Source organism: Electrophorus electricus, chromosome 3 (genome assembly GCF_013358815.1).
Source record: "Electrophorus electricus isolate fEleEle1 chromosome 3, fEleEle1.pri, whole genome shotgun sequence".
NCBI lineage: Eukaryota > Metazoa > Chordata > Actinopteri > Gymnotiformes > Gymnotidae > Electrophorus > Electrophorus electricus.
In genome coordinates, this window is record NC_049537.1 from 18061263 (window position 1) to 18087747 (window position 26485).

Genomic DNA, 26485 nt, shown 5'->3' on the forward strand with positions numbered 1-26485 from the left:
AAGTCTTTGTCTATAATGGGTATATAATGAGATCCGTAATTTATAAGAGTACGCGATAGGTCGCATTTGGGTAGTGTCTTTATACCGGTAGTGTTCATAATCCATCATAAATCCACAGCATTGACCTGAAACGATATCTGTGACGCGTTTAAATTTATTAATTTTTGGAGAAGTGACACTCCTCAGATACTTCAGTATCCATCGGAATGTTTGTATACACTTTCCAACCTGGTTTATCCTCGACGCCACCTAGTGACATATTCAAGGTATTTCAAATAATAATAATAATAATAATAATAATAATAATAATAATAATAATAATAATAATAATAATAATAATAATGATGCAGATCTTCTTGCAGCACGGCTTGGCCAGGGGAGCAAACTGGAAACTGGCAGATTTTTTACTTATTCTGAGGTTGAAACTGAGCTTTACTCCTCTCTCCTCTCATCACTCTCATCTGCAATCACATATAGCCCTTTTAAATTCACAACTGCTGAATTATTGAGGGTATATATTTAAAATATAATGCACTAACAATTTTGATGTAGGCAAAGCATACACCATGCCTGAGGCTACATTGTTCCAGTTCACAATATTTCCTGATACTCCTCCTCCTCTCTCTCTCTTTCTCTCTCTCTCTTCTCTGTCCCCCTCTCTTGCTCTTTTTCCCCCTTCCATTTTTGCCTGGTGATCTGAATACCAGCTGATTCTCCGTGTCATCCCAGCTGTCTCACAATGTAATAAATTGCCACATTCTGGGCTGTGCATCCTCAAACACACAACCAGGACTCCCCAGCATCAGTCTTGGCCCCCTCAGTCCCACACACACACTCACAAACACACACTCGCACATGCACATGCACACGCAGGCACACACACACATACACACACATACACACACACACACACACACACACACACACACACACACACACACACACACACACACACACACACACACACACACACATCATGGTTCGGGTCTAGCTGTAGCACTGTCAGACATCATCCTCTGCCTCCCCTTTCTGAGAATCATTAACAATGTCAGGACAGGCAAAAAAGCCCCCACCTTTCTGTCACCCCTTCTCTTTTAGTGTTATGTTTATATGCGTATGAATGTATGTGTGTGCATGGGTGTGGGTGCATGGGTGTGTGTGCACACATGCACCCATCCACATATGCATGCTTGCCTTCATATCATCTCCAGACTCTCACCACAAAGCTGATGAATGACAAACAGCGTTGTTGGCAGGACACATTGTAGCATGTGTGTGTGTGTGTGTGTGTGTGTGTGTGTGTGTGTGTGTGTATGTGCAAAGGTGTGCAAGAAGACTATGCCTTGTCTGAGCAGGATCAGCACTGGGTGTGTGAGTTTGGAACAATCCATACTTATACATATACATACACCACAGTATCAATGTATATTCAGTTACATACTTCCTGGGAGACAGAGCGAGAGCAGGAGTGAACCCTCCTCTGCAGGCTGTGTATTGTGATGTGTTTAAGGAGCATGAGAGTGTATTCTTGCTGAGTGACTTATAGTACACATCTGACAGTTTCACCCCCAAATGGCCTTGTTCAGGTTTGCCTACAGAAACCTTATCCTAAAGAAAAATCATCCATATGTGTGACAGATATCCACTCTAACACCACTCCAGCTACAAATATTACTAACAGAATAACTGGAGGATATGCGGTCAAAATTTAGACAAAAACCTGCTTTTACTTTTACATAATTGTTTTGAACACAAAGGAAGTCACTATTTCTGAATGTACATTATATGAAAATTCTAAAGATGCTGTCTCTGTATCACATAAGCATGTAAACATAAAATAGGGTAAAATTATAACCAGAGTGAATACTGAGTTAAAGTTTAACACTAAAGTAGTGACAGAAACCAAAATTTTATGTTAACCAACAATATAAATGCAGGTTTGTCCATCCTTGTATAATTTAAAGAGAACAATATGTCTATTGTCTGTACTGTTACTATTTTATGGTTAACTTCCAACTCAGGATTTCAAGTCTTTATAATTTTATACCATTTATATTTTGTTCCTGCTGGAACATGATATTTTTCTGCACTTTGTTTGTGACCTGGAGGATAGAGGGAAAGCTCCAGTCTGACACTAAACTAACAATACTCTATCACAAAGATATTCACATAAACATTCACATTTTAGTGAATGTTTTTAGTTTATATGGCACTAAAAGTGTAACATAGTGTAGAAGAGTAAGCTGAAGGGGAAAAATAGAGAGAAACAGTGTGAGGGGGAGAGAGAGCATTGCTATCATTACTCAGAGTCCTGATCTGTGATAAATTAGGGTGCTAATGAAAGCCATCTCCTCTATCCATCACTGCTCTAATACATTCCATACATGATGCTAGTCAGGTTATTAAGCCCAGCCCCTGCTGTCTGCCTTAAGTTTTAAATATGGCCAAAATGGTATGGTTCTCTCTAAAGATCATTTGTGTGTTTTTCTCTTTTTTTCTCTCCCTCCCTTTCTTTCTCTTTCTATTTGTTTCTGCACCTCTCTTTCTCACTTCTTTTCGATGTTGGTTTTGTATATTTGTTAAACCTAAAGAAATTACCCCTTCCTCTTCAGGCCTAACACACTTACCCTGGAGCACAGTAGAACAAACCTGACTCCGTTTGGACAGTCTGAGGCACTTCTCTCTCTTGTAGGGAATCATCGATCATGCAAGCCAAGGACAGGAGCTGCAATAAGGCACTCTACAATTCTGTGTAATAATTACCTTGTCATTGTGCTGAATAGAGTGAGATCAGACCAAAAAGATGAGAGTGATGAGTGTGTGTGTGTCTGGACGGCAGTATTAATGTGTGGAGATTTCATTTCCGATGAGCGATTATTTGACTGTTCATTTTGCTAAGATTTACGATGTGTGTTGTATCTGTGGTGTGCAGCCATGCTCTGATCTTTAATAATGGAAAATGAAGACATTAATCACCCTTTAGCACTCACACGGTGAAATGCATTAAAATGCATGGTGTTCAGTCAGCACACACACACACACACACACACACACACACACACACACACACACGCAAATATGTTAAACACACACACTTAAACATGCACACCACATATTAAAATGTGATGTTCTGAATTATTTTTAATATATAAGTGCTCTTAAAGACATCAGATTATTCCTGAATTGGTGATCGCAGCTACAAAATAAACAAAACTGAGAAAATTACTGCAAAAACAGTGAAAATGCTGTAATCACATATATTACTGTAGAGATAGATAGATAGATAGATAGATAGATAGATAGATAGATAGATAGATAGATAGATAGATAGATAGATAGAAAACTGTTTTTTTTCCACACAAGTGGTTTCTTGGTGGTTATATCTTCTTTCCACTGTGGTAAAAACTTTTGTAGCCAAATATTTTTTATTATATATAAATATATTTATTATATATTTTCCTACCAAAATGACCAGCTTGTTACTAACAGGGTTGGGGGGAAATACACAAACCCTCTACTTGAGTAAAAGTAGTAGTAATCTAATGTTACTCTTTAATTCTTATTACTCTGTAAAATGTAAAACACAAGTATTAAAATGTGTTAAAGTATTAAAGTAGATATATCAAATATAAACTTGAAAGTTATTTGTATAAGTTTAAAAGATCAATAAAATACATAGATGGTATAATCTAAGAAAGTTGTTTTTCTATCTATGTTTTTTTTCTGTTCAAACAGCTGCACTTCATTTTTTTATTAATAAAAGTAATATTTTATCTCAGTGTAAATCAAATGTAAGATGCACAGACTTTATAACCAATTGCAATCCAATGTAATCAAAGTTGCAGTCAAATGTAATCAAAAGTGTTATAAGTAGAGCGGTGGAATATGTCTGTCATTCTCCATGCCCATTCATCTGTTTCTGAAAGAGGACGAGGAACAATGCACAGTCAGTAGAGGAAGGCGCTTAGACAAAACAACAAATGGTGAACTACTCTTTGGTTTGCATAACTTAAAGTTATGTCACCCTGCACTGCTGTGCTGCTATGTTCTCACTATTCTGTTACACACGGTGGCAGAGGTGTTATATCATTATTAGAACCCTCATGGTATTTGATAAGGAGTTCCAGAGTAAACACTGGGCAGATACACTGTGCATGGTACTGTGGTTTGAGTGGAGCCGAGGAGCAACATTTCACTTCTGCAGACTGATTAGACCAATGACTGATGATCAGACATGGTCTAGACTATAGCAAGACTTAAAACTGATCTGATTATCTTTGAACCCTGAACAGAGCCATATTGAATGAGCTACAAAACACATATGTTCAGTAACGCACCTTTTTATTTACGATTTTCAGAGCCTCTGTATCATATTTGCCATTTAGTTATCACTGTGTTTCCAATGAATTTTTAATGGAATTCATAATTGCATCACAGAGATGGAAGTTTAATATCTTTTAATCCATGTACAAGATAAGAATATTACAGAATTTCCCCCTCAGAATCTGGAAGGACATATTTGGAATTATTTGTTATTTTTTAAATGGCTAAATTATTGAAAGTTGTAAATATTGTAATACAGATTGCAACACGTACACATACCCTAAATTCTTATACTTTTGCCCTAAACTCTTGTTTTACTTTTCCAAAATTTTATATGTATATATTATGTTTTTTATATTTTATATGTGTATATCAGCTGGTTTTGGTTAGCACTTGGGTTTTCTTTAGACAAATTGAAGATGTTGATGTTGCAGCACTAAATATAAACCATAATACTTAATAAAATAATTAAATGATTTATAATGATTAATGGTCAGCCATCCACTCAACCATACTCAACCTCTATAATAACAAACTATAAGTTACATTTATAAGTGTCATATTATTATTAATTTCAAGACACTCAGTGAAAGTCATTTTTATATATGAAACTATACAAGGGTCACACTGTCAAATATCATATAATTAAATTTGTTAAATGGATAAATCCTTAACTGACAGCATATGACTTTAGGACATTCATCTCTTTAGGAAATGGCTCCTTGCAAAAGGTTAATTTTGATGTTTTGCCTTCATTAAATGCCAGGCCTTTAGGCAGTAATTAATTTCTTCCACTGATATGAGCAAGATCTCAAATTTGTGAATGAAACACATGACCAGCTGGATAGGGGAACCTGCTTTCAGATTAATATAATGTGCTTTGTAAGTCAAGCATATTGTGCTATCTAGTGGCCAATTGGGGAAATTTTGGAGGATGTTTTCTGCATTTCTGTAGTTATGTTGATTTGAGACTAGCTTTGTCATTCTGGCATACTTTTTAAGAGCAGATCACAGTAGGGGAAGATAAATTATGTTCCTCCAATGTTTCATAATTTTGTATACATTTCCTTATTCAGAGAAACTTATCATTTAGGTCTTGGTTACAGTAGCTCATAACTGTGCATGGTGAGCTACTGTAACCAAGAACAAATTCCTTGTATGACCGAGCATATTTGGCCAATAAAGCATGATTCTGATTCAGACAAGGCAATAGAGGGCAAAGGAATAGATCTGACATTGTATGTTTAGTTTATCAATGTTACCATGGAGATGGATCAGTCCCAAAAACAAAACACAAGACAGTTTCATGACTGTAGCTCTCCAATTCCAGGCTCAGCTGTGTTGTAATAAAGAAAAAAAAAAATTAGCATAATATAGAAAAGCAATGAATTGAGGATAATGTAGTTTGTGTGAGGATCCTCAGATAGATAGATAACATCAGTAACATGTGGATCAGGGCTACCAAACCCTGCAGGTCCCACTGGGTCCCAAAGTAGTCTAACACGCATGGGAATTTAAGAAGATGATCATATTCTTTAGCTGATTTAGGTGTGCTATCTAATGGTTGGAAATAAACTATACAGGAAGGAAGATGTTCTGGAGCAGGGTTAGGCACGTCTAGTACAAATAATGAAGTATAGTGTCCTCTAGTGTTTAGGATGTGTATTGTAGATTTATTTACAATTTAATATCATGTTGGCCCACTCTTTGCAGCTACAACAGCTTCAACTCTTCTGTCAAGGCTTTCCACAAGGTTTAGGAGTGTGCTTATGGGAATTTTTGACCATTCTTTCAGAAGCGCATTTGTGAGGTCAGACACTGATGTTGGAAGGCCTGGCTTGCAGTCTCCGCTCTAATTCATCCCAGCAGTGTTTTGTTGGGTTGAGGTCAGGACTCTGTGCAGGCCAGTCTTCTATATCAAACACTCATCCAAGTCTTTATGGACCTTGCTTTGTGCGCTGGTGCATAGTCATATTGGAACAGGAAGAGGCCATCCCCAAACTGTTCCCGCAAAACTGGGAGCATGAAATTGTCCAAAATCCCTTGGTATGCTGAAGCATTAACAGTTCCTTTCCCTGGAACTAAGGGACTGAGCTCAACTCCTGAAAAACAATGCCACACCATAATCCCCCCTCCATCTAACTTGACACCTACGCTTTACACCTAGCCTCAGAATCTGCTGACCCTGCTCTGTCAAGTGGCCTACGACTTTATGAATGAGTTTCTGTTGTTCCCAATTGCTTCCACTTTGATAAAATACCACTGACAGTTGACTGTGGAATATTTAGTAGTGAGGAAATTTCACAACTGGACTTGTTGCACAGGTGGCATCCAATCACGGTACCATGCTGGAATTTAGTGAGCTCCTGAGAGTGTCCCATTCTTTCACAAATGTTTGTAAAAGCAGTCTGCATGCCTAGGTGCTTGGTTTTATATACCTGTGGCCACGGAAGTGATTGGAATACTTGAATTCGATGATTTGGATGGGTGAGCAAATACTTTTGGCAATATAGTGTATAAAGTAAAGCTCTGAATTTATCAGTCTTTGTCCCCACCCACACCTATAGTCATAAACTCTGGGTAATGAACAACATAACCAGATCAAGGATACAAGCAGCTGAAATAAGCAGATTTCAAGCAGACACAAACATATTTATCTGCTGGGTAGCAGGGTTCACTCTCCATGATAAGCTCTGTGAGAAGCTCAGAGTAGAGCCCCTGCTTCTCTCTCTTGAGAAGAGCCAGCTGAGGTGGTTCGGTCATCTGATAAGGATGCCTCCTCTGGCCTTCCACCAGAGGTATACTGGGAGGAGGCCTTAGGGTAGACCCGGGACCTGCTGGAGGGATTACATCTCCCGGTTGGCTTGGGAATGCTTGAGGATCCCTCAGAAATAGCTGAAGGAAGTAGCTGAGAACAGAGACACCTGGGCTTCTCTGCTGATTCTACTGCCACCACCATTCTGAAATGAACTAACCAGAGAAGAAGATTATGCTAGTTAACATAAATACAAACATGACTCCCCTCCCTTAGTTCCTCATTTCAGTTAATAAGAGATGGTTAATGACTAGTGCAGGTGGATGTATGTGCACATATTCAAATAGATCTAAATGACAGCAAATAAAATGACACAAAACCATAACATTACAAAAATTAAGCATTTAAAAAACACATATCTCAGAACCTATAGCTCAGGTTACCATACTCTCTGTGTCCTCTATTTTTCTACAGCTTCTGTTTTGATAGTTCTATTGAGAGTGACCTTAACTGCAGAGTTTTTTGGTTTTTGTTTTAGTTAGTGCTGTTGTGTTCTGGCCTAATGGTAATTTGATGTCATTTAATGTTTCATCAATATGAGCTTTTGAGTTTTTGCACATGCTGCATTTTTGTAATTGTTTTAAAATTGTGTAATTGTGTTCTGTCTTCATGAATTTGTGTTCTTGCTTAATGTAGTTTTCAACTTTTGTTTGCTTTGCAAAAACTATTGTGATTTGACTCTCTGAACTACCATACATAGCTACTTACAAACAATGCAAAGTGGCAGAAAATATGAATGTATGGTATGGTATAATTAATAAATAATGAGCACATTAATTTCCAATCTCCCACCAAAAAGGGAAGTGTTTATGTACAGAGACCTTAAAAAAACCAAACAAACATATTTTTCAGCATTTCAGGATATGTCAGTGCATACTGGCCTTTGAAATAAAAATAATCATGACAAGTTTTGTTTTGCATAATTTTTTAAACCTTATAGCTAACCCTGTGTGTCTGTCTTTGTTGTGACTGTGAGTTCTGAGGTTGCTTAAGCAGGAGGTATGGGTGGAGAACGATGGAGCAATGTAATGGCCCGATTAACTGTATAGGCTGTATAGGCTGTATAGTCTGCATCCTGGGGCCTCAAGCGTGCATGGGGCCTCACACCAATGAGTTACAAATAACACATTTGAATATCTTTTTTTTTGCCATCTCATGAAAGAGTGTACTAAAACAGCAATTTAGCTTTCTATTAAATTCTAATGTTCAATTAGCATTTCATCAGATAATCTAGTAAAATGTATTGAATGATGCTGCTTTCTAGGACCTTTGAAAGTGGGGGCTATAGTTGAAAACTGCAGTAAGAGAAAAAAAGCACAAACTAATAAATAAACCATTTATTTCAGAAATGACAAAGCATTTGTCGTTTTTGGTGATCATTTGCTAGGCTATAGCCCTGTTTAGAATGTGTACTTATTCTTTTTGTTTGCTTAGTTTGTTTTCATCAGAAGTAATGTAAACATACCATTTCTTCATACTGGCCCATTCATTATACTGTCATTGTTTTTCTATTGTATATATATACACTTCCTGTAAATCCACCCCTCTGACAGTGCTTTTCCCCTTCCTTTCCACACATCTCTATGGCAATGCTACTCGCAGATGGTGCTCAACCAGCACATAAGAAAAAGAGCTTTTTTCAATATTTAGATTATTACCAGGCTAAAAGCTGACAGAGTCTGTCACTTTTATTTGTCCACACTTTCTTCAATTCACTTTAGTTCAGTTCAATTCAATTCAATTTAATTGAACTCAAGTCAAAAATTAAAAAGAAAATCAGTCTCATAGTGCTTCAACTGCAGTGCAGAGGGAATGCAAATATTCTGAATATTCCCAAATAGTAATTCTTAACAGAATTCCCACAGTGCAGCATTTTGGTGACATCTGCAAGGACATCAATGATTAGTGAACAGCATTGACTAAATTGACAGCCAAGGAAAGTAACAACAAGCACAGTGTGAGCTTGGAGTTTTTCATCAGCTCAGGCTAAGCAACATCCAGACTGAACCTATAGATCCCCTGGGAAGAAAAGCAATAGAGGCATATCATAGTCCTCACATTTCCATCTACTTCATCAACATCTGTAACAGTACAGTACATTCCTGTTTATCTGTGTCTGCACTATACAGATCATGCTGTTACAGTTGCTCACTGTGATTTCATAGGATCACTCCTACTACATATGATTAACTGCCAGAGTCTCAGGAAATGTCAAATGTAAATTTCATTAAAATATTACTTTGACAACACACAAAAATGTCTATTTTGAAAATTATCATCTACCACAAACATGTTGAAACCTGAATAAAAGCCACATGTGAGCCTTTTATACACTTGTTTTTTTGCCCTCCGTCTGCATTACAGCAGATAACTGAAAGCAGCAACTAAGTATTTGAGATTCGTGAATGCTCCACGAACATGAAAAAAATCGTAGGTGTTTTTGTTTGTTTGAAAAAAAGAAACTAAAATGGTGTGTGTGTATGTGTGTGTGTGTGTGTGGGGGGGGGGGGGGGCGTGAAATGACACACAAAAACTCAAAACAAAACATTACGTAAGGAGGAGAAAAAGGAGGAACGCTTTGCCGCAGGGAGCTTTCTGGCTTAGCGGTCTACACAGATATTCCACTCAGCGGATATCTGGCTCCTGTAGCCTCTCCTGTTATTACATTAGACAGAAACGATTGCTTTAGCTACCAAGCTGCCAAAGCGAGGAACAATGGCCGCCTCTGTGAGCAGAATCTAGATTGCGCAGACAATTTGTCTATATGTATTTGAACTTGGAGTGGCATGAGCTACTCAAAATCACTCTGCCTTGGCAGCACTTCACCACTTGGCGTATCGGCAAAAGATGGTGAGATTGAGGAGGTGACACGCGCAAAATCTTTTCACTGAAACCCACTGTGTAGTATTCCAGGACTGCGGCTTCTGGGAGAATCTGGAAGATGTAGGCACGAACCTCAACGTCGCTGCCGCCAACAGCGCAAGGACTTCTGTTTCACCCGCGGTCATGGACTGAGACGCAGAGACAGTACAGCTAAAGACAGGTGGTACGTTATCTTGTTCCTAGAAGTGCCATGGAGAGACAGACGCAGAGAACAGTTATCTTACCCACAGCACCATCTTCCTTCCCTTGAACCGTTAAACCAACCAATCCAGAGATGAAGTTGGGGTTTCACCCGTTCCATTACACAGTCTGGGCTCGATTAAAAACTCACATAGTAAATCGACTGTAGGACCAATTGTTTTATTTTCAGATTTTTAAAAGTGTTATTTTATTATTCGGTAATTCACGATGAAATTTCCAACGGAGAACCCAAGGAAACCAGGGAGCAACTGGAGTCCTCCGCCAGGTGGGTACATATCCCTGTACTGGGAGTGTGTACATGTAAAAACAGGATGTATTTTCTACTAGTAGAACAAAAACGCTTTGGCATTCATGTTGTACAAGGTGTCGCAGCGCGAGAACAACTTTTATCTTGGTATAACCTTTATAGCAGCATTAATTACTATATAAGGCAGTGAAATATTTTAGTAATGTGAACTGATATAACTCAAAGTATGACAAAACATATAACTCAATCGACAAATATTAAATATTGATTATGCTTGTTAAGACGGGGTAGCTTCATTGTATGCTTTGCTGCATTAATGAAAAATATGACTAGCGCGGTTAGCACATGTAGCCAGTTCTCTGTAGACTGGCACTGGTTGCCGCGTTTCTAAGAGGTTTTAGAGAAGCGTTTTTGACTCGTGCACGAGTTCGAAGCACGGCTTCTGCGCCGATGCGGACAGTTTTTCTACAATGAACTCTCAGGGCACACGACTGGCAGTTTCATTTTCGTGGTTACGGTGTGGGTTTCAAAGCCTGGCAATTCTATTCCCGAACAAATGTAAACATTAATTTATAAGCACGAGGGTTTTTTCACCTTAAGATATTTACAGCCAGTGACTGTTACGCAGTATTACGAGTGATGCATAATGAAGCGTACACATTACCTCATCATGCTGTAGAGCTTGGTGGAGACCCGCTAAATCATACATGTAATTCACGTTTCTGCCGCTCCAGGAAATTTACTCGTGCACAACCGACCTGTAATGCATAGTTTCTAGTTTTTATAACATGTATTCACTGAAAATTACAGTTATTGGAGATCAGTATAGGTGCTAAAAACAGTTTTCTGCCATAAAAAATCTACTGTTTGCGCGCGGATGTCAGTGACAGATTCAGCTTCCCGTGACACTACTAAATGTTTGGACAACTGGTGGCTAATTCTTAGGAATTAGAATTCTTCTGCTGGTTTTGCTTAAATTCATTTGACAATCTTTAGAATCCAAACAACAGTACTTAGTACAAGCAACAGTACAGTACAAGCAAAACCTTATGCTCATGCAGTTTCAAGAAATTCCAGTGTAATACAATACCATAAATACAAAACTTTACTCCCCAAACGATGTTGTTATTTGGAAGTGACTGCTGAAAATGGGTGGACAGTGAAATGTAATTTTTGAATTCACTTTAGATGCTAGAAAGCTGCTCATTAACATTTTACACAACTTCAAAGGGAGCAATTTTAATTAGTGGCTTCTAGTGTGTAAGAGAGAGAGAGAGAGAGAGAGAGAGAGAGAGAGAGAGAGAGAGAGAGAGAGAGAGAGAGAGAAAGAGAGTGTAGCAAAGGAATGGATATCCATTAATGTGAACAGCTAATATTAGTTAGGTTGGAGAGGACATGTGGTGGAGTTGTGTTTAGGCAGGTGGAGAGGTGTTTAGGCAGGCTGGTGGAGTGCTCATGTCATGTGTTTACACTGACTCAAAATTTACTATACAGTACCTAGGGTGAAATTAATTTCATACATGCCTGATGGAAACACTCTTCCCTTTATTTAATTTATAATCCTATTACTGTTAGTCACACTAGACTTCACACTGACCATGTGTTTAAGATATAGTCTCATTTCTTTGTGCCTCACACCAGCCTAATTTATGATTGTGTGTCTTCTGCAGTGGCTGTACAGACCAACCTGGTAGCTCCAAAGAAGGTCCAGCCTGGCATGCTGCAGACTAGTCTGGTGCAGGCCAGTGTGGCCACCATGCAGAACCCTATGGGCTGCTCCTTGCCACGTCTCTCTGTATCACGGCCTGTTAGCATGGTGGCTAGCATGGAGGCGGTGGCGGATGGCTCTGCCCTACTCTCGGTCATGAAGTGGAAGACGGTGCTGGCTGTGTTCGTAGTAGTGGTGGCCTACCTGGTGGCTGGCGGTCTGGCCTTCCGTGCCTTGGAGCAACCATTCGAGAGCAATCAAAAAGACACGATCACAGCAGAAAAAGCTGCGTTCCTCCAGAAGCACCCTTGCGTCACACCCAATGAGTTGGAGGAGCTCATTAAGGTAAGCATGAGAACTATCCCATTACACCCTGGGTGCTTGTCCTGTGGGATAACTGTATGAATCTGCTTAGACATTAACCATGAATCCCGTGGGGTAACCATGGTGACTGTTTTGTTAGACCTGAAATCTGTGTCTCCTGTGGGGTCTAAGGTGTAGTGTAACACAAGAGTTCTATCAATCTGGTGCTAATCCAAGCCTCACTCTTTCAATTTGCAGTACTAAATGAGTCAGCAGATAAAAATAAGTATAAAGTAAACATGGCAGTATGGCAGAAACAAGACAAGAAACAAGCTGGAAAGAGCAGTGTCTGATGAAACACAGAACACAATGCTCAGTTTGGTGGGTGGGATGAAGGCATTGTGTTCAGTGCACTTGGTTGGGCAGAGGCGGTATGTTTGGCCTAAATGAACACTGACAGCTATCACTCATGCTTCTATAAAATAGTATTCATTATTTAGCTCCAGCACACTAAGTGCTTTTCTGATAAAACAGCATTTCTGAACAATATCATCAGTAATAGCATCATTAAACATTAAACTAGTTACAGCTTACTGATGTATAATGGCCAGACCTGAGCAACAGCATCTAATGCAGGGAAAATGATAGTTTGATTCCTGTAAGGCAGGTATTGATTTTAGTCTTTGGTGGGAGTAGAGGCAGTTGTAATGTAGCAAAGCTGTTGTAGTTAATGTGCAGTTTTCACATTAAATTGATTGATTGGAAGGCAGCAGCATTATGGATGTGTTTATTAATGTATTGTGGTAGTCCATGCAGATAAGAGAATGAGAGAGAGGGACAGAGGGAGACAGGGAGTATTAACAAGCCACACCTTCTCACATCTCTACTGTGGAGTGAATGTGGTTTCACAAAATACATCATGAACTCTCCTCATTGTAATAAGGAAGACAGCTAAACATGCAAAATGAAAGCTCACTACCTGTGGTTCCACCCAGCACCAGCCTGGTTCTGCACATACTTTTTAAAGCTTTATTATTTGCCTGAATGTTCAGCATGCTGTTCCGCTAGCTCCAGGGTTTTTAGGCTTCAGTGATTGGGGCTTGTATAATAGAATGCTTAGGACCTGTTCTCTGACCTACCATTATTGAACTCAGTGCTGCAAAGACTCCCTGCTGCAGCTGAGGATAAATTAAATGCATGCAGCAGAAAAACACCATTGTACAGCATAAGACACACTGGACATCAAATAAGCATGTATTCATTTTTTTTCCTTAAAAAACCCAACAACAACAACCATCCACCCCCACAAAAACTACACGTCATTAAATGAAAAGGAAGTCATGCAAGCTACTGCAAGTTTCTGTTCACTGCTACAATGTAGTGGTTCAGCACCCAGTCTATTAATCACATTAAGGTAAACATGGGTTTTATTAACTATTTCTGCAGGGCATCATTTATCTGAGAGAAGAGTAGTAGGGAAACATGGTCTTATCATGTGCCAGATCAATATCAATTCAGTGTTCAAAACTAAGCAGCAGCAGCAGAGAGATTAATGCTGGTCTCATTAAAACCCATTGGGTTCAAAAATGTGAAGCTCAACCCTGAGGCCATTGGAAACCACCAGGAGAACACCAGCATAAACATCAAGGCAGTTAATGTCTGATCCTATCAGGGTCCCCCATGTGCTGCAGGAACAGTGAAGAACCTTCCAGAAGGACATTCCACTGGCTGAACAGTGTATTTGTGATGGTTTAACTCTTCTGCCATGTTTACATATTCAATAGCAGAATCCTATATGATCTATGCAGTGATTATTAGCTGTTAGCAGCAATGGGAAGTTAAATTAAGTGTTTTCACTTTGATGAATCAGTTACCCATTAAGTGGTTTTGAGAATCCCTCTAGAGGTGGGATGGGGCAGAATTAACCCCTCTTACAAAGCTGTTTACTGTCTGAACACCCTTAATCTAATAAATAACTGTATCATTGTGCATTTGTGTATTTGCTTAGCAGAAACTAAAAGAGTTGCAGTGTTGGGCTGCAGCGATGGCTGTGGTTTTGTGTCAGAGGTGTGGCTGTGTCAGGATCTATTTGACTTATGGCCACTCTGACTTTGATGCAGGTGGCAGGGAGCCACAGGCAGCAGGACAGGTCACTGTGGCAGAACCTCCATGTGTTCACTTCCTTTTATGTGTGATTTGGCTCACTATCAATGCAGTACGCTGTGATTCAGGAGTATGGATGAGCAGTGAGTCAGCAGACCCTCACCATGCTGCTGGTGACTCAAGCCTCTCACCACAAAGGTAAAGCCATTCTGGATGGGATGCATGCTGCGTTTCGTCTGTTCTAAAGCATTTGATAAAATGCCAAGACAGTTCCTACAGATTGGTGGCTCACAGAACTGGCATGAAATGCTTACTTTGTATTTCAGTCAATTAAATTACATATAGTGACAATAACTGCCACTTTTCTGCTGAGCATAACACAAAAACATAAATCAGTAGAAATAATTTTTATTTTTCTTGGGATTTTCTTACATAGTTTTATTACTCAGTATGAAATTAAATAAAATGGAATTCATGTATTTTAAGACTTGAAGATATATATATATATATATATATATATATATATATATATATATATATATATAGCCTCACAGGCATATAGATAGAAAGGACTTTCAAATTTACATAGGAGAATTCCAACAAAGATGTATATCAATGATTCCAAGATATTTTACCACTGTCATGGGCAAAAAAATGGGCAAAAAATAAGGAAGCAAATGCGACTTCAGTCTCCAACTAAACAGTTTAATGAAACAGAATAGAACATAAGTGTGCTCAAAAAGTGTAATGGCCCGAGTGCTAATGGGTGTGGAGCAGGACGCACAGACTTCCTCGACAGTGAAAGACGTTTATTAACACTGAACGTATACGACGACGGTGGCACTGACACACAACATTAACAATGGACATGACTACACATTAACTGGACACAGGCTACAGCAACATAAACAGTGGGTAAACAAACATTAACAGACATCAGCAAACAATGACCAACAACAATGCACACACTAGCAGGGGATTATATACACACAGACACAGAACACTAAACCCCATGCAGGTGTGTGCTATTACAAAGGGAGTGGTTACAAACGACACATGTGAATCCCCTTGCACGAGGCAGGCCATACCACGTAACTCGTGGGGGAGGAGCATTCCATGACAGAAACCCCTCCCAAGGGGCACGGCTCCCAAAGTGTCCTATGCCCGGACAATGAATCCCAGGCCGCCGTGCACACACACACACACCACACGGCAATGCCCGGTGCCCACCTAACACAAGGCAGGCCAGGAACCACCAGCCTGGGAGTCCTCTCTGAACAAGGGAGCAAGGCAGAGTCCCTGTCTCTCTCAGGGCAGTCTGATATACTCCACGTGATGTGTGTGTGTGGGGGGGAGCAGTCCTCCATGGTGACCCCTCCTCAGGGATGCGGCTCCCGACGCTTCCCATTCCAGGATAACCCCAGGCCTCCGTGCACACACACACACAGACACTGCTCGGCAATGCCCAGTGCCCACCTAACAGAATGCGGGCTAGGAACCGCCTACCTGGGAGACCTCCTCGTATGAGGGAGAAAGGCAGAGTCCCTGCCTCTCTTGGGTCAGTTTGGTATGCTCCCCGCAGCGTGATGCACCTGCAAACAAACATAAGGTGCTGTGATGCAGCACCTGCTATCTCCGCAGGCACTGTAGATGTGTCCTTGGCCCCAGTAGACACACGGGAGTGCACGTCTGCCCCAGTTCCAGATGTGCCACCTCCCCTAACAGTCCTCCTTTTGCCAGCCGCTCTAGGAGCGCCCCAGAGGCGCTGGGTCCCCTTTCATTGATTGTGCATGATGCAACCTTGCATTGATCGGGTGCGGAGACATCCTCTCCTGACGTCAACTGGGTCACTTTACTCATGTGCGGAGATGGTGCCCTCTTGCATCGACGGGACTCCATCACATCAGTCAAGCAGCAACCACAATGCTGGTGCCTGCAGGAACAGAGACAGGGTCTGGATGGTTTCCAGATTAACCAGCTTGCCCACATAGCGATTAGGAATGCAATGGTTGGCCAGTGGAGAGCGGAGCCAGGGGCCTACTACCGCCCCACCCAAAAATTCCAGGATACTCCTCTCCCTGGCAACAATGTGGTTCCGGACACCAACACCTTGGTCGTCTGTGGTGGGCTGCAGAGGGCTCTATCTAAGGCTCCTCTCCCTTAGTGGTGGCTTTGGCGTCATTGCATCCTCTCTGTATTGGATTGGCTTATAAAGAGGCAACAATACTACATATCAACACACAGGTGAATGAGGTGCAGCATGTGGCTCCTGGATGAGGCATGAATGAAAACAAAAAAAACCCACAAAAGGCCACACGGATGCCACCATCGCCTAGTGAGAAGTAAAATGAAACTGGGGCAACTGGTTACCTGTCAAGCAGAAATTTCAAGCAAAAATGGCAAGTTCCCTAGATAGCTCTTTCCATGTCTGAAACTGATGTTTATCTGTTTTATCTCGAGTTTGGTCTTTCTTTCTTTGTTGCTTGCTTTTCTTCATTTGTAATCTTCTGTATAATCTTTGTTAAATTGTTGTTGCACAAGCGGTGATTGACACTCTGTCAGACACTCCCCCTGACTCTGATCGGTTGTTTTCATTGACTTCTTGCAAATGGCATTAGGAGGACTAAGTGGAGAGCCTGAATTTTTCACAGATTATCAAATATGAGTTACCTACTGCAGCTTTAATCTCATTGAGTTAAGATTTATAGAGAGAATAATAACAATTAAAAACCTCTTGATCAATTGTTTGTTTCTCATTTGTTGTGTTACCATTAACTGACAAATCATGGATTAACTTTTTTATTTTGTCTTCATTTTTCAAGACTAAAAAGGTTGAAATTTCTCCCCATATTCTAGCGATTTAGCTCGATTGGATAAATGCCCTCTGAGAATTATTTAAATAAAAGCAATCTAATTGGGCTTGTAGAAAATAAGATGAACTTTTTTAAAACTCATTAACATCTTTTTGTGACACAGTGAATTTATCTTTTCAATAATTTCCACTTGTTTCGTTCTCCTCTCCTGATAGAATAGTAGATACCCTGACAGTGTAGCATATTTGCTGTTTCAACATTTAAAAAAAAAATTCACCTTTGAAATTTGAGATATAAAAATACTTTTACTAATACAATGAAATATTGCCCTTGTATGTACACAAACAGTGACATTTTACTAATGATGCCATAGCACCTTCAGTATGCTGAGAGCATGGTTGCTATAGATCTGCCCCTTATGGAAAATCATAAATTTATTTGGTCAGATTTCCTGGTATTTTGCTAATAGACCAATGAGCAGATTTGATTAGTTCCACTTTTAGATAGAAAGGTGTCCTTGGATAGCCAAGAATATGTAAAGTTGTGCATATGAATAGATGAATAGGTTGACGCTTTTAATTCTTAATTAATTCTAATTTTTAATTATACCCATTTTTATTACCCTAGTGGTGTGCAATTGGAAGGGCCTGACTGCACACCACTGTGTATAATGCTTATGTATGCCCTATTATCGAAAGTAATGAGAAAATCCAAAGAGTTCTAAAAGGAGGAGAGGAGATTCCTAAAGGTTGATATTGGTCCAGACTCCTGGAGCCATGAATGCCACCTGAAATATAACTTGTAGGACATTGGTGCAATGCCTCAAGCTGGCCACTAAGTTATGATTGATCTCTGCCAAAGTCACCATGGGAGACATACAGAAATCAAGAGACATAAAGAGAGAGACAGAGAGACATGCTTGCATAGTCTGCAAGCTTGGGGTTAAATCTTCTCAAGGAAAAAAATAACTGATGCTCTCTCATTATAAGGTCAATGCTATGTCATACAAAGGGAACAGTATATTTTTTAATGTAAATATTGATCATAAATATTCAGAATGCAATTTAAAGTATTCTGAATTTAGATTCCAGTTCAAAACACAGCCCAGATCAGCACAGCCTGTTGGATTGTGGAACTGTGGGATTTCTGTGTGAAGTGAAAAACATTTCATTTAAGGGAGCATGAAGTCATTCAGAGCTAAATCCAAAGAGAACAGCTCTATCTGGTCAATAGTGATCATACATCAGTGAATATTTTCAAAAAGGCAAACTCTGTCTGCCAGAGTGATTTGCATGAAAACTCAACCAGCACTGAGTCTCTCATTATGATGGCTTCACCCTCTGAAGCCCCTTAACTGAATTTACAGTGGCTGATGTTATGTTCAAAATGATTTCGTATCAGTAAATGTACCATCTTTTAGAGGTTGAAATGCCTTTCTTATTTACAGATCCTTTGGCTACTTTTTTTTACTTTGAACATCCTTTCATTACTAGAAACACATTTTAGGTGAAGTGCTCGTCTTACTAAGGACATTTTTAAGTGCTTTAAACACTTTGCAGTTCCTATCACAATTTTGTAGATGAGGCATTTTAAGAAATACAAGCCTGTCAACATGGCAAATGTTGCAACCAAGTTATGCTGTGTCCTTTTTCAGTTGGCTACTTCTTCTCCTTGAGGTCACCAACTCTGTGTTTGAGTGCCACGTGGCAGTAGGCAGCTGCTGCTCCAGTGTCGCTAGTCTAGACTGATGAAATTTTCCAGGTTTGCCCTTGTTTACCTGCCCTTCAGCTTCACCCCCTGCCAATTCTCACACCTGAATGGCTTCCTGTTGTTCGGCACACTCTGTCAACCATCTGCTGCCTAGACAACTTGACGGGCTGAGTGGAGGAGGCAGTGCCAGCACCTGGCCCACCTGCCCGCTGGGTGCCTCCCTGTATCTCGGAGATGGCAAATCATCTCATTGTCATACACTCATTATTGCTTTCCTCCATGTGAAAAACAGTTGTCTTTGGACTACAGAAAAGCATCATTTACAGTATGTTCTTTCTGGAATAAGCCTTTTTTACACAAAAGCATGCATGCACATCCATTGTATCTTAGGACAATTGTTGAATAAAGAAATAGAGCAAAAGTGGAAAAAGTAGAATATTTGCACACTGTTACTTTCCCCAAGTCATTTTTTCTAATACCACGTTTCAATTATATGGTCTTTCTCAGATTATAATGATTCTGTTCTCTCTCTCTCTCTCTCTCTCTCTCTCTCTCTCTCTCTCTATCTTTTTATTTCTTTCTCTCTCTCTCTGTCTTTCCCCCTCTCCAGCACTCCATAGATGCATTCAGTGCTGGAGTGAGTCCAATAGGAGACACCACTTACAACTTCAGCTACTGGGATCTGGGCAGTGCATTCTTCTTTGCTGGTACTGTGATCACAACCATAGGTGTGTCTCTTTCCACTTTACAATTTTCTCCAACCCATTGGTAGACATATGTACATGCAAAAAATACAAACACTACATATAAACAATACAAAAAACAAATCTGTAGTTTTTTTAGACTCATGTACCATACCACAAGTGGACTGTATTTGTTAAATGCTGCTTCTGTGGTATACCAGACACCATGCAAAGTACAAACCAAAATGTATAGAGTAAGACTGTAATGCAACAAGACACTCAGAACTTGACCATTGCTTTTAACATCAATTAGGACTGTAGAACATTGTAGATGTCTATCTCTAGTGAACATTCCTTCATCCACTCCACATCACCTCACCTTTATCAATGGCTTGCTAGCTGTGCCCTGCACACACACATTTCTCACACACAGAAGAGCACACTAGGACATCTGCATGATCAATGACATCTACAGACAGAGATGTGACAGGATTTGCAGTGCAATCTTAAATCAGCTTTGACACCCAACTAGTGGACAGGATCTCAGACAGGAGACAGAGATAGATGTTAGACTGCATATGTACAATTAGTCATCATGCTCTTTGACACTCAAACAGAATGTAGACTCACTAGTTAATGTTTTTACAGATATTGCATACCAGTGAGTAGTGGCCCACTTTGAGCGCTGATCCTAAGTGATATTCAGGGTATTCATGATAATACACACTGTGTGTATATATATATATATATATATATATATATATATATATATATATAAAACAACAACAAATTTTATGGGATACATAAAATACACAGTTTTATACCTTTTCAGGGTGTGGGTGTAGCACAGCTAAAAATATGTGTTTAATAGTGGTTTATGTATTTATTTATATGTAGAAGTAGTGACATGTTTGTGTGACTGGGTCTTTAAGGGTTTTTTTGGAGGGAAAAAGAGAGGGGGATGGAGTAAAGACTTATGAGGAGAATGGTAAGATAAGAGTTTCCTTATCCAGTAAACAAATTTTTGTACAACACTGTGATAACTTAGGGGTTGTCTAATCCTTCAATTCTGTAAGTGTTGGAGCAAGTGCATATGAATGTTTTAGATGCAAGTCTGCTGACAGAACAGTATTCTGGTTAATGTTATTTTCACTCGTTAGAATGAAGAGGCCATCGTGTTTTTGGTCTCAGTATTCCTGAGCACCGAATCAGGCCTGCTATATATGTTTTTGGGGGTTTGAGTGTGGGGAAATATCATGGGGTTTGGAGTCCTAAGAGAATTATAAATACTCACTGATAATCAGTCAATCTATTCTTTATTCAATTGATATTCGGTATTATGTGTGGATAATAACTACATTTTGATGGTTAAGATACCTGGTAAGTGATAAACCTCCAGTTTGCAGGTTGGTTAGATGCACGAGGTATTAAGATTTGGAGGGAATCTAGTTACATATGGGTATAACAAAAGACACCTAGATCCGCACATTCATAACTGTAGAGTAAAAATTAGAGCAGAAAGTAGACTTCTTCATTCAAAAGAAGTCTGAACATAAGCCCCTGCCCTGTTGGTATTCTGTTTGGGTGTTACACAGGGATTATAAATATGTCCCATATATATTATGCCTATGGAAATATCTATATACAACAAGAATTTTCTAAACCAACAACTAAGATTAAAATTCAAAGCACTTTTGGTTACTCATGTTTTTATGTGATTTCCTGCCTAGTCAGGACATCTGTTGACAACACATGCTCCATGATTTTGAACAAGCTTGATTGTATCCCCTTTATCTGCTTTCTCTTCCAGGCTATGGTAACATTGCTCCGAGCACTGAGGGTGGGAAGATTTTCTGTATCCTCTATGCCATATTTGGCATCCCACTCTTTGGTTTCCTCCTAGCTGGCATTGGTGATCAGCTTGGGACTATCTTTGTGAAGATGATCGCCAAAGTAGAGAAAATGTTCAGGGTAAGTCAGACCCAGTAACAAGTACATTCTTATATCGGTGAACAACATTATCTAAATTTGTGCTATATTCTAAATTTTGGTTTGCATACTTTGGATTGTAATTTCCCATAAGGGGAAGATGGGCATAAAAAATGCATGACTGTATGAATTTACAAATACAGATTAAATCATCTTTGTTAATACAATGTGAACTGCTGTCCTTTAACTCAATATCCAGCTAATTTCCTGCCTGTGATATAAGCCAATGATTTACATCTGTTGTTCCTGTTATAATATGCAGAAACAGCATTCATTTATTCCTGGGACCTGAGCCTCAGTGTTTGTGCTGGGGTCTGATATGATCAGCTGGCTATAACCAAGTTTGTCACCATGACTCATAAACAAACAGTAACACCTAGGGCTCACTGTCACTGCAGCCATGGACCCCAACTGAATAAAAGCACTTTTTACACTGGGTGTTTTAAGTCTCTGTGGTCTGTCTGATGTCTCATGCTGACTGTCCAATCCCTCATTCTGTCTGCCTATTCCCCCCACCGCCAGCATAATCACAACCAGATCAGCCAGACAAAAATCCGTGTGGCCTCCACACTGCTCTTCATTCTAGCTGGTTGCATTGTCTTCGTTACCATCCCTGCTGTCATCTTTAAACATATAGAGGGATGGACTGCACTCGAGGCCATCTATTTTGTAGTAATCACCTTGACAACTGTCGGCATCGGTGACTATGTTGCAGGTAGAAACATTCTAAATTATTATACAGTATATTCTGTGCTCAGACTGGTCATGGTTACTATATAATAATTAACTGCTTTACTAGGACATCATAATGCCATCAGCTATTATTAATTTATAATTAAAGCTCTCTCAAATTAGATTTGCACATTGCATTTCCATATTACAGTAAACTGCCACTCTGCCACCAATGTGCATGCTAGCAAATTGATATAAAAGAGACCTGACAAGGTTTATTGCAACTATAGACCGAATTTCCATTGCAGAATTTATTGTGCTGTTAAACACTGCTCCTCATAGGCACCTGGTATTTTTTATTACCCCTTGGATACAGGAGATTTAATTTAGAGCACATGTGGAATGGTGTTCTTAGTTCTTGAATCAATGTGTCACTTGAATGTGTTGCAGGAGGAAACAGAAGAATAGAGTACTATAAATGGTACAAGCCTCTTGTGTGGTTTTGGATCCTGGTTGGGCTGGCTTACTTCGCTGCTGTACTGAGCATGATTGGAGATTGGCTGAGGGTCCTCTCCAAGAAGACAAAAGAGGAGGTGAATATCTTTAGCAGCACCAGTAAAAAAGCATAAGCTTTGCCATTACTACAGCCAATGCAAAAAAAAAAAACAGCTATTAATCTGGTCCTGCTTGGTGTGGGACAGAATCTTTTGTACTGCTGATCATGGGATTCAGAGTTGCCTTGTTTTACCAGGTGGGAGAGATCAAAGCCCATGCAGCAGAATGGAAGGCTAATGTGCGGGCGGAGTTCCGTGAGACGCGGCGTCGCCTTAGTGTGGAGGTCCATGACAAACTTCAGCGAGCTGCCACTATCAGGAGCATGGAACGGCGACAGCTTGGCCTGGACCAGCGTGCCCACTCTCTAGACATGCTCTCCCCTGAGCGAAGAGCTGCCTTCAACATCCTGGACACCAACCACTTCAAAACCTCCTCCCAGGAAAGCATTGACACCAAGCTAAACAACCTTCGTCTGCGGGTGGAGCAGAGTGAGCACCGATGCATTGACCCCAACCAGGCATCATCTGAGGACAACATCTTTAACCGCCTTGGCTCCGTCACCAAGCTGGCCAAACGCAATAAGAACCGGGATCTGAAGAGGAACATCCCAGGAGATGGGCGCAGAGCCACGGATTCATTCTGTGGTGGGAACAGTACCATGGATGAAGAGAAGAAGGAAATGGAGGAAGAAGAGTTGGAAAAGGAGGTCAACACCAGTCTGACCAATTTGCCACTGTTTGTGGAGAGCCCCAAATCTCAAAATGGATTCATAATGGTGCCACCACTGACCAAAGAAGTAGAGAGTGAGAAGACATTTGAAGATGGTGAGGAGTTTCAAATTCAAATGGATGCCTAAATTGGACAGAGGAGGAAAGTTGTTTTAGGAAAATATAAGTGCCTTATTTCAGCCTTTCCTTACAGGAGATCTGAAAATCACACATTTGATGTTTGTCAAACTGCTGTGTCCTGACAACTTGATTAAATAAATATCATGACAAGAAGCCTGATGGAGACCATGGCCAGTTCTTAGGAACAGATCACTGAATTGTGCTAAAAGGGACTAAAGAAACCATTCTTTCAAAGTGTCAAGAAATGCCAGTTTCAAACTGTAGCAAATGTATGACATGTATATTGGTCTGAGACACTCGTTAATGACTTATTCTGAGCTCTCCTTCTAAACAGACTTTGGCACAGTACCCTAAGATCATTTAGCCAAAAAAGCAAGAGTACTGGAAGTGTCCTTCCAACACATAGGGAGAGACTCATCCACACAGATTTATTATGTGTATTTTCCAAGTTCAATTTCCCCAAAGATCAGCATAAAAATCTGAAGAGTTCACCAAGGTTAAAAAATGTTGTATGTGCATGGTCTTGGATATTAATTGTCCTCAATTTGCTGTTCATTTCATGGGTACAACCAATAAAATCTCAGGGCTTATGGTCTTGTCCTAGTTATTCTGTGAAGTACCTCTAATGTATGCTGCATTCACACTCAAAAAAAGTCACTTTCATTGCACCAGTTTCATTGCACCTGTGTGACTTCACAGCTTATGACAATGGAATGGAAGCCAAGCCAAGCCAAGGTAGAAAAAACAAGTCAAACCATGCCATCAGAACAGACCAGGATTGATGTACCTTTTAGTCTGGTTTAAAGGCAAAATTGTGTGTCCTCTGTTAAGTGTAATCACTCTCTATACAAACTACATATAAATCATTTTCACATTAGCACTTTGACAAGCCAGAGCTTCATTTTACTTCATTTTGACTTGAAATTCATATCAGTAAACTGTAAAACTATTGTAAAACATGTCTTTGTATGAGTGTGTACATACCTGTGTTTGTGCTAAATTTGTGTTTGTGCTAAATTTAAATGCCACTGTCTGATATATATGGTGTCTATCATATTGTATTACACCAAAAATTCCCTTACACAAAGTGGAGCATATCAGTACCTCCCTATTGCAAACATCTACACATGTGTCACTAAAATCACATGGCTGTGATGCAATGTGCTTGTTGTTAAGCTTTACACCCCAACATGGTCTTCTCATTTGCAGTATATTAGTGTGAATGCAGCAAAGGATTTGATGTTTGTGATGAAGATGCAAACAAGATTTAAAAATGTTCAGAGCATTAAAAATCATTTAAAGACATGGAGACTTAAAGCATGCTATTGTGCTAATATTATCATGATGTGGTAGAGATTGTACCACAACATGCTTCTGAAGATAAATATTTTAAATGTCCATGTTACAGCTCAGAAGTGGGATGCACATTCTCAGTAAATGGAAGTTGTTCACAGTATGTGCAACCATTATATTCAATGTAGTGAGTGCCTTTTGGAAATAAAACTACTGAATGACCTCTGGCCTGGAATTGTTTCACTTATGTTCATGGGCACTTTGCTTTGACTTTATCTGTATTACGCCAATGAAGCAATGTTTATGACAGACATATCCTTTACTCTTCTGAAATAGTGACCTTCCTGAGACAGATGAATCTACTCTTTCAGTTTGTTTTTCCATCTGCTGAAAAGAGCTATTTAGAGATACTGAAAGAATGGTCACCTTCCTGTTGTAGGGTCACGTATTTTATGATCATTTGACTGATGAGTTTAATGTTGGGAGGAGACCCTGGAGTTACATCCTGGGAGCTACAAGGTCTGCATACAGTCATTTTACATACATTTTTAATTGTCTAAATCGAATGCAATTTTAAGGACACTCCTAAATGTAATAATAAATCATTATTTAGTAATTGTAGCTATTATTTAAGATTTCTATTATTCATGTCATAAGTAAGAGCGGCAGTTCATCTTCAACAGTTAATTTGTCTTTTAGATCAAGCGTCTGAGACAGTTATTACTGGTCTGTGTGAGTGTAAATGTAGTTTGTTTAGTTTTGTGTGGGCTGATCCCTATCAGGTAGTATTTCTCGTCAAAGACTTATTGTGCAGTCTAATCATACTGGGCTACACTATTTTCTATTAGGGAATTTGGAATAACCCTTGGATCATCTCAAGACAGATACCAACTTACATTCAATATGCATGGCAGTCCTTGCCTTAAGAAAACACAAGAACAAATTTGCTTAAATTTTGCCCAGTCTCATTGGCTTCTACCATCCAGAAAATAAATTTTACGATGGATCACATGTAACAGCTTACAAACTTAATAATCCATTTGTAATAATGGGTTGTGCATTGTAATTTGCATATGGTATTTTGTTGTTCTTTGTGCAAAACATACAATGTGACAAACAATACTCAGACCCTTGCAGAGTAAATAACTTGCTGGATATACTACAGGGTCTGTCCAAAGATATAGTCAATATCCAGTTGAGGGTCAGTAACCAGTGTGAAAAGCAAGGTAGATGAGAGGGCGAATGGGAAATAGTCCAGTGCCAGAAACATACAGGCAGATGCAGGTGATAATGCTTGGTATACACATACTATAAAACAAATTATAATACTTTAAAATGA

General features: G+C 39.6%; 1 protein-coding gene across 1 annotated transcript; it reads left to right on the plus strand.

Annotated features, from left to right (window-relative positions):
- Nucleotides 1-9720: 9720 nt before the first annotated feature.
- kcnk10a (potassium channel, subfamily K, member 10a) lies at nucleotides 9721-25368 on the plus strand. The gene is made up of 7 exons (XM_027000851.2): nucleotides 9721-10487; nucleotides 12140-12522; nucleotides 19717-19834; nucleotides 21600-21760; nucleotides 22301-22493; nucleotides 22901-23043; nucleotides 23202-25368. The coding sequence occupies exons 1-7, from the start codon at nucleotides 10430-10432 to the stop codon at nucleotides 23859-23861; spliced, it is 1716 nt and encodes a 571-aa protein (XP_026856652.1). The 5' UTR covers nucleotides 9721-10429; the 3' UTR covers nucleotides 23862-25368.
- The last annotated feature ends 1117 nt before the right edge of the window (nucleotides 25369-26485 follow it).

What these genes read in the sequence shown, in the direction of transcription:
- kcnk10a (XM_027000851.2), top strand. Translation starts at nt 10,430, where the DNA reads ATGAAATTTCCAACGGAGAACCCAAGGAAACCAGGGAGCAACTGGAGT. An exon ending in AGTTGGAGGAGCTCATTAAG is followed by an intron (nt 12,523 to 19,716) that starts GTAAGCATGAGA and finishes CCCCCTCTCCAG; the next exon opens with CACTCCATAGATGCATTCAG. An exon ending in CCAAGAAGACAAAAGAGGAG is followed by an intron (nt 23,044 to 23,201) that starts GTGAATATCTTT and finishes TTGTTTTACCAG; the next exon opens with GTGGGAGAGATCAAAGCCCA.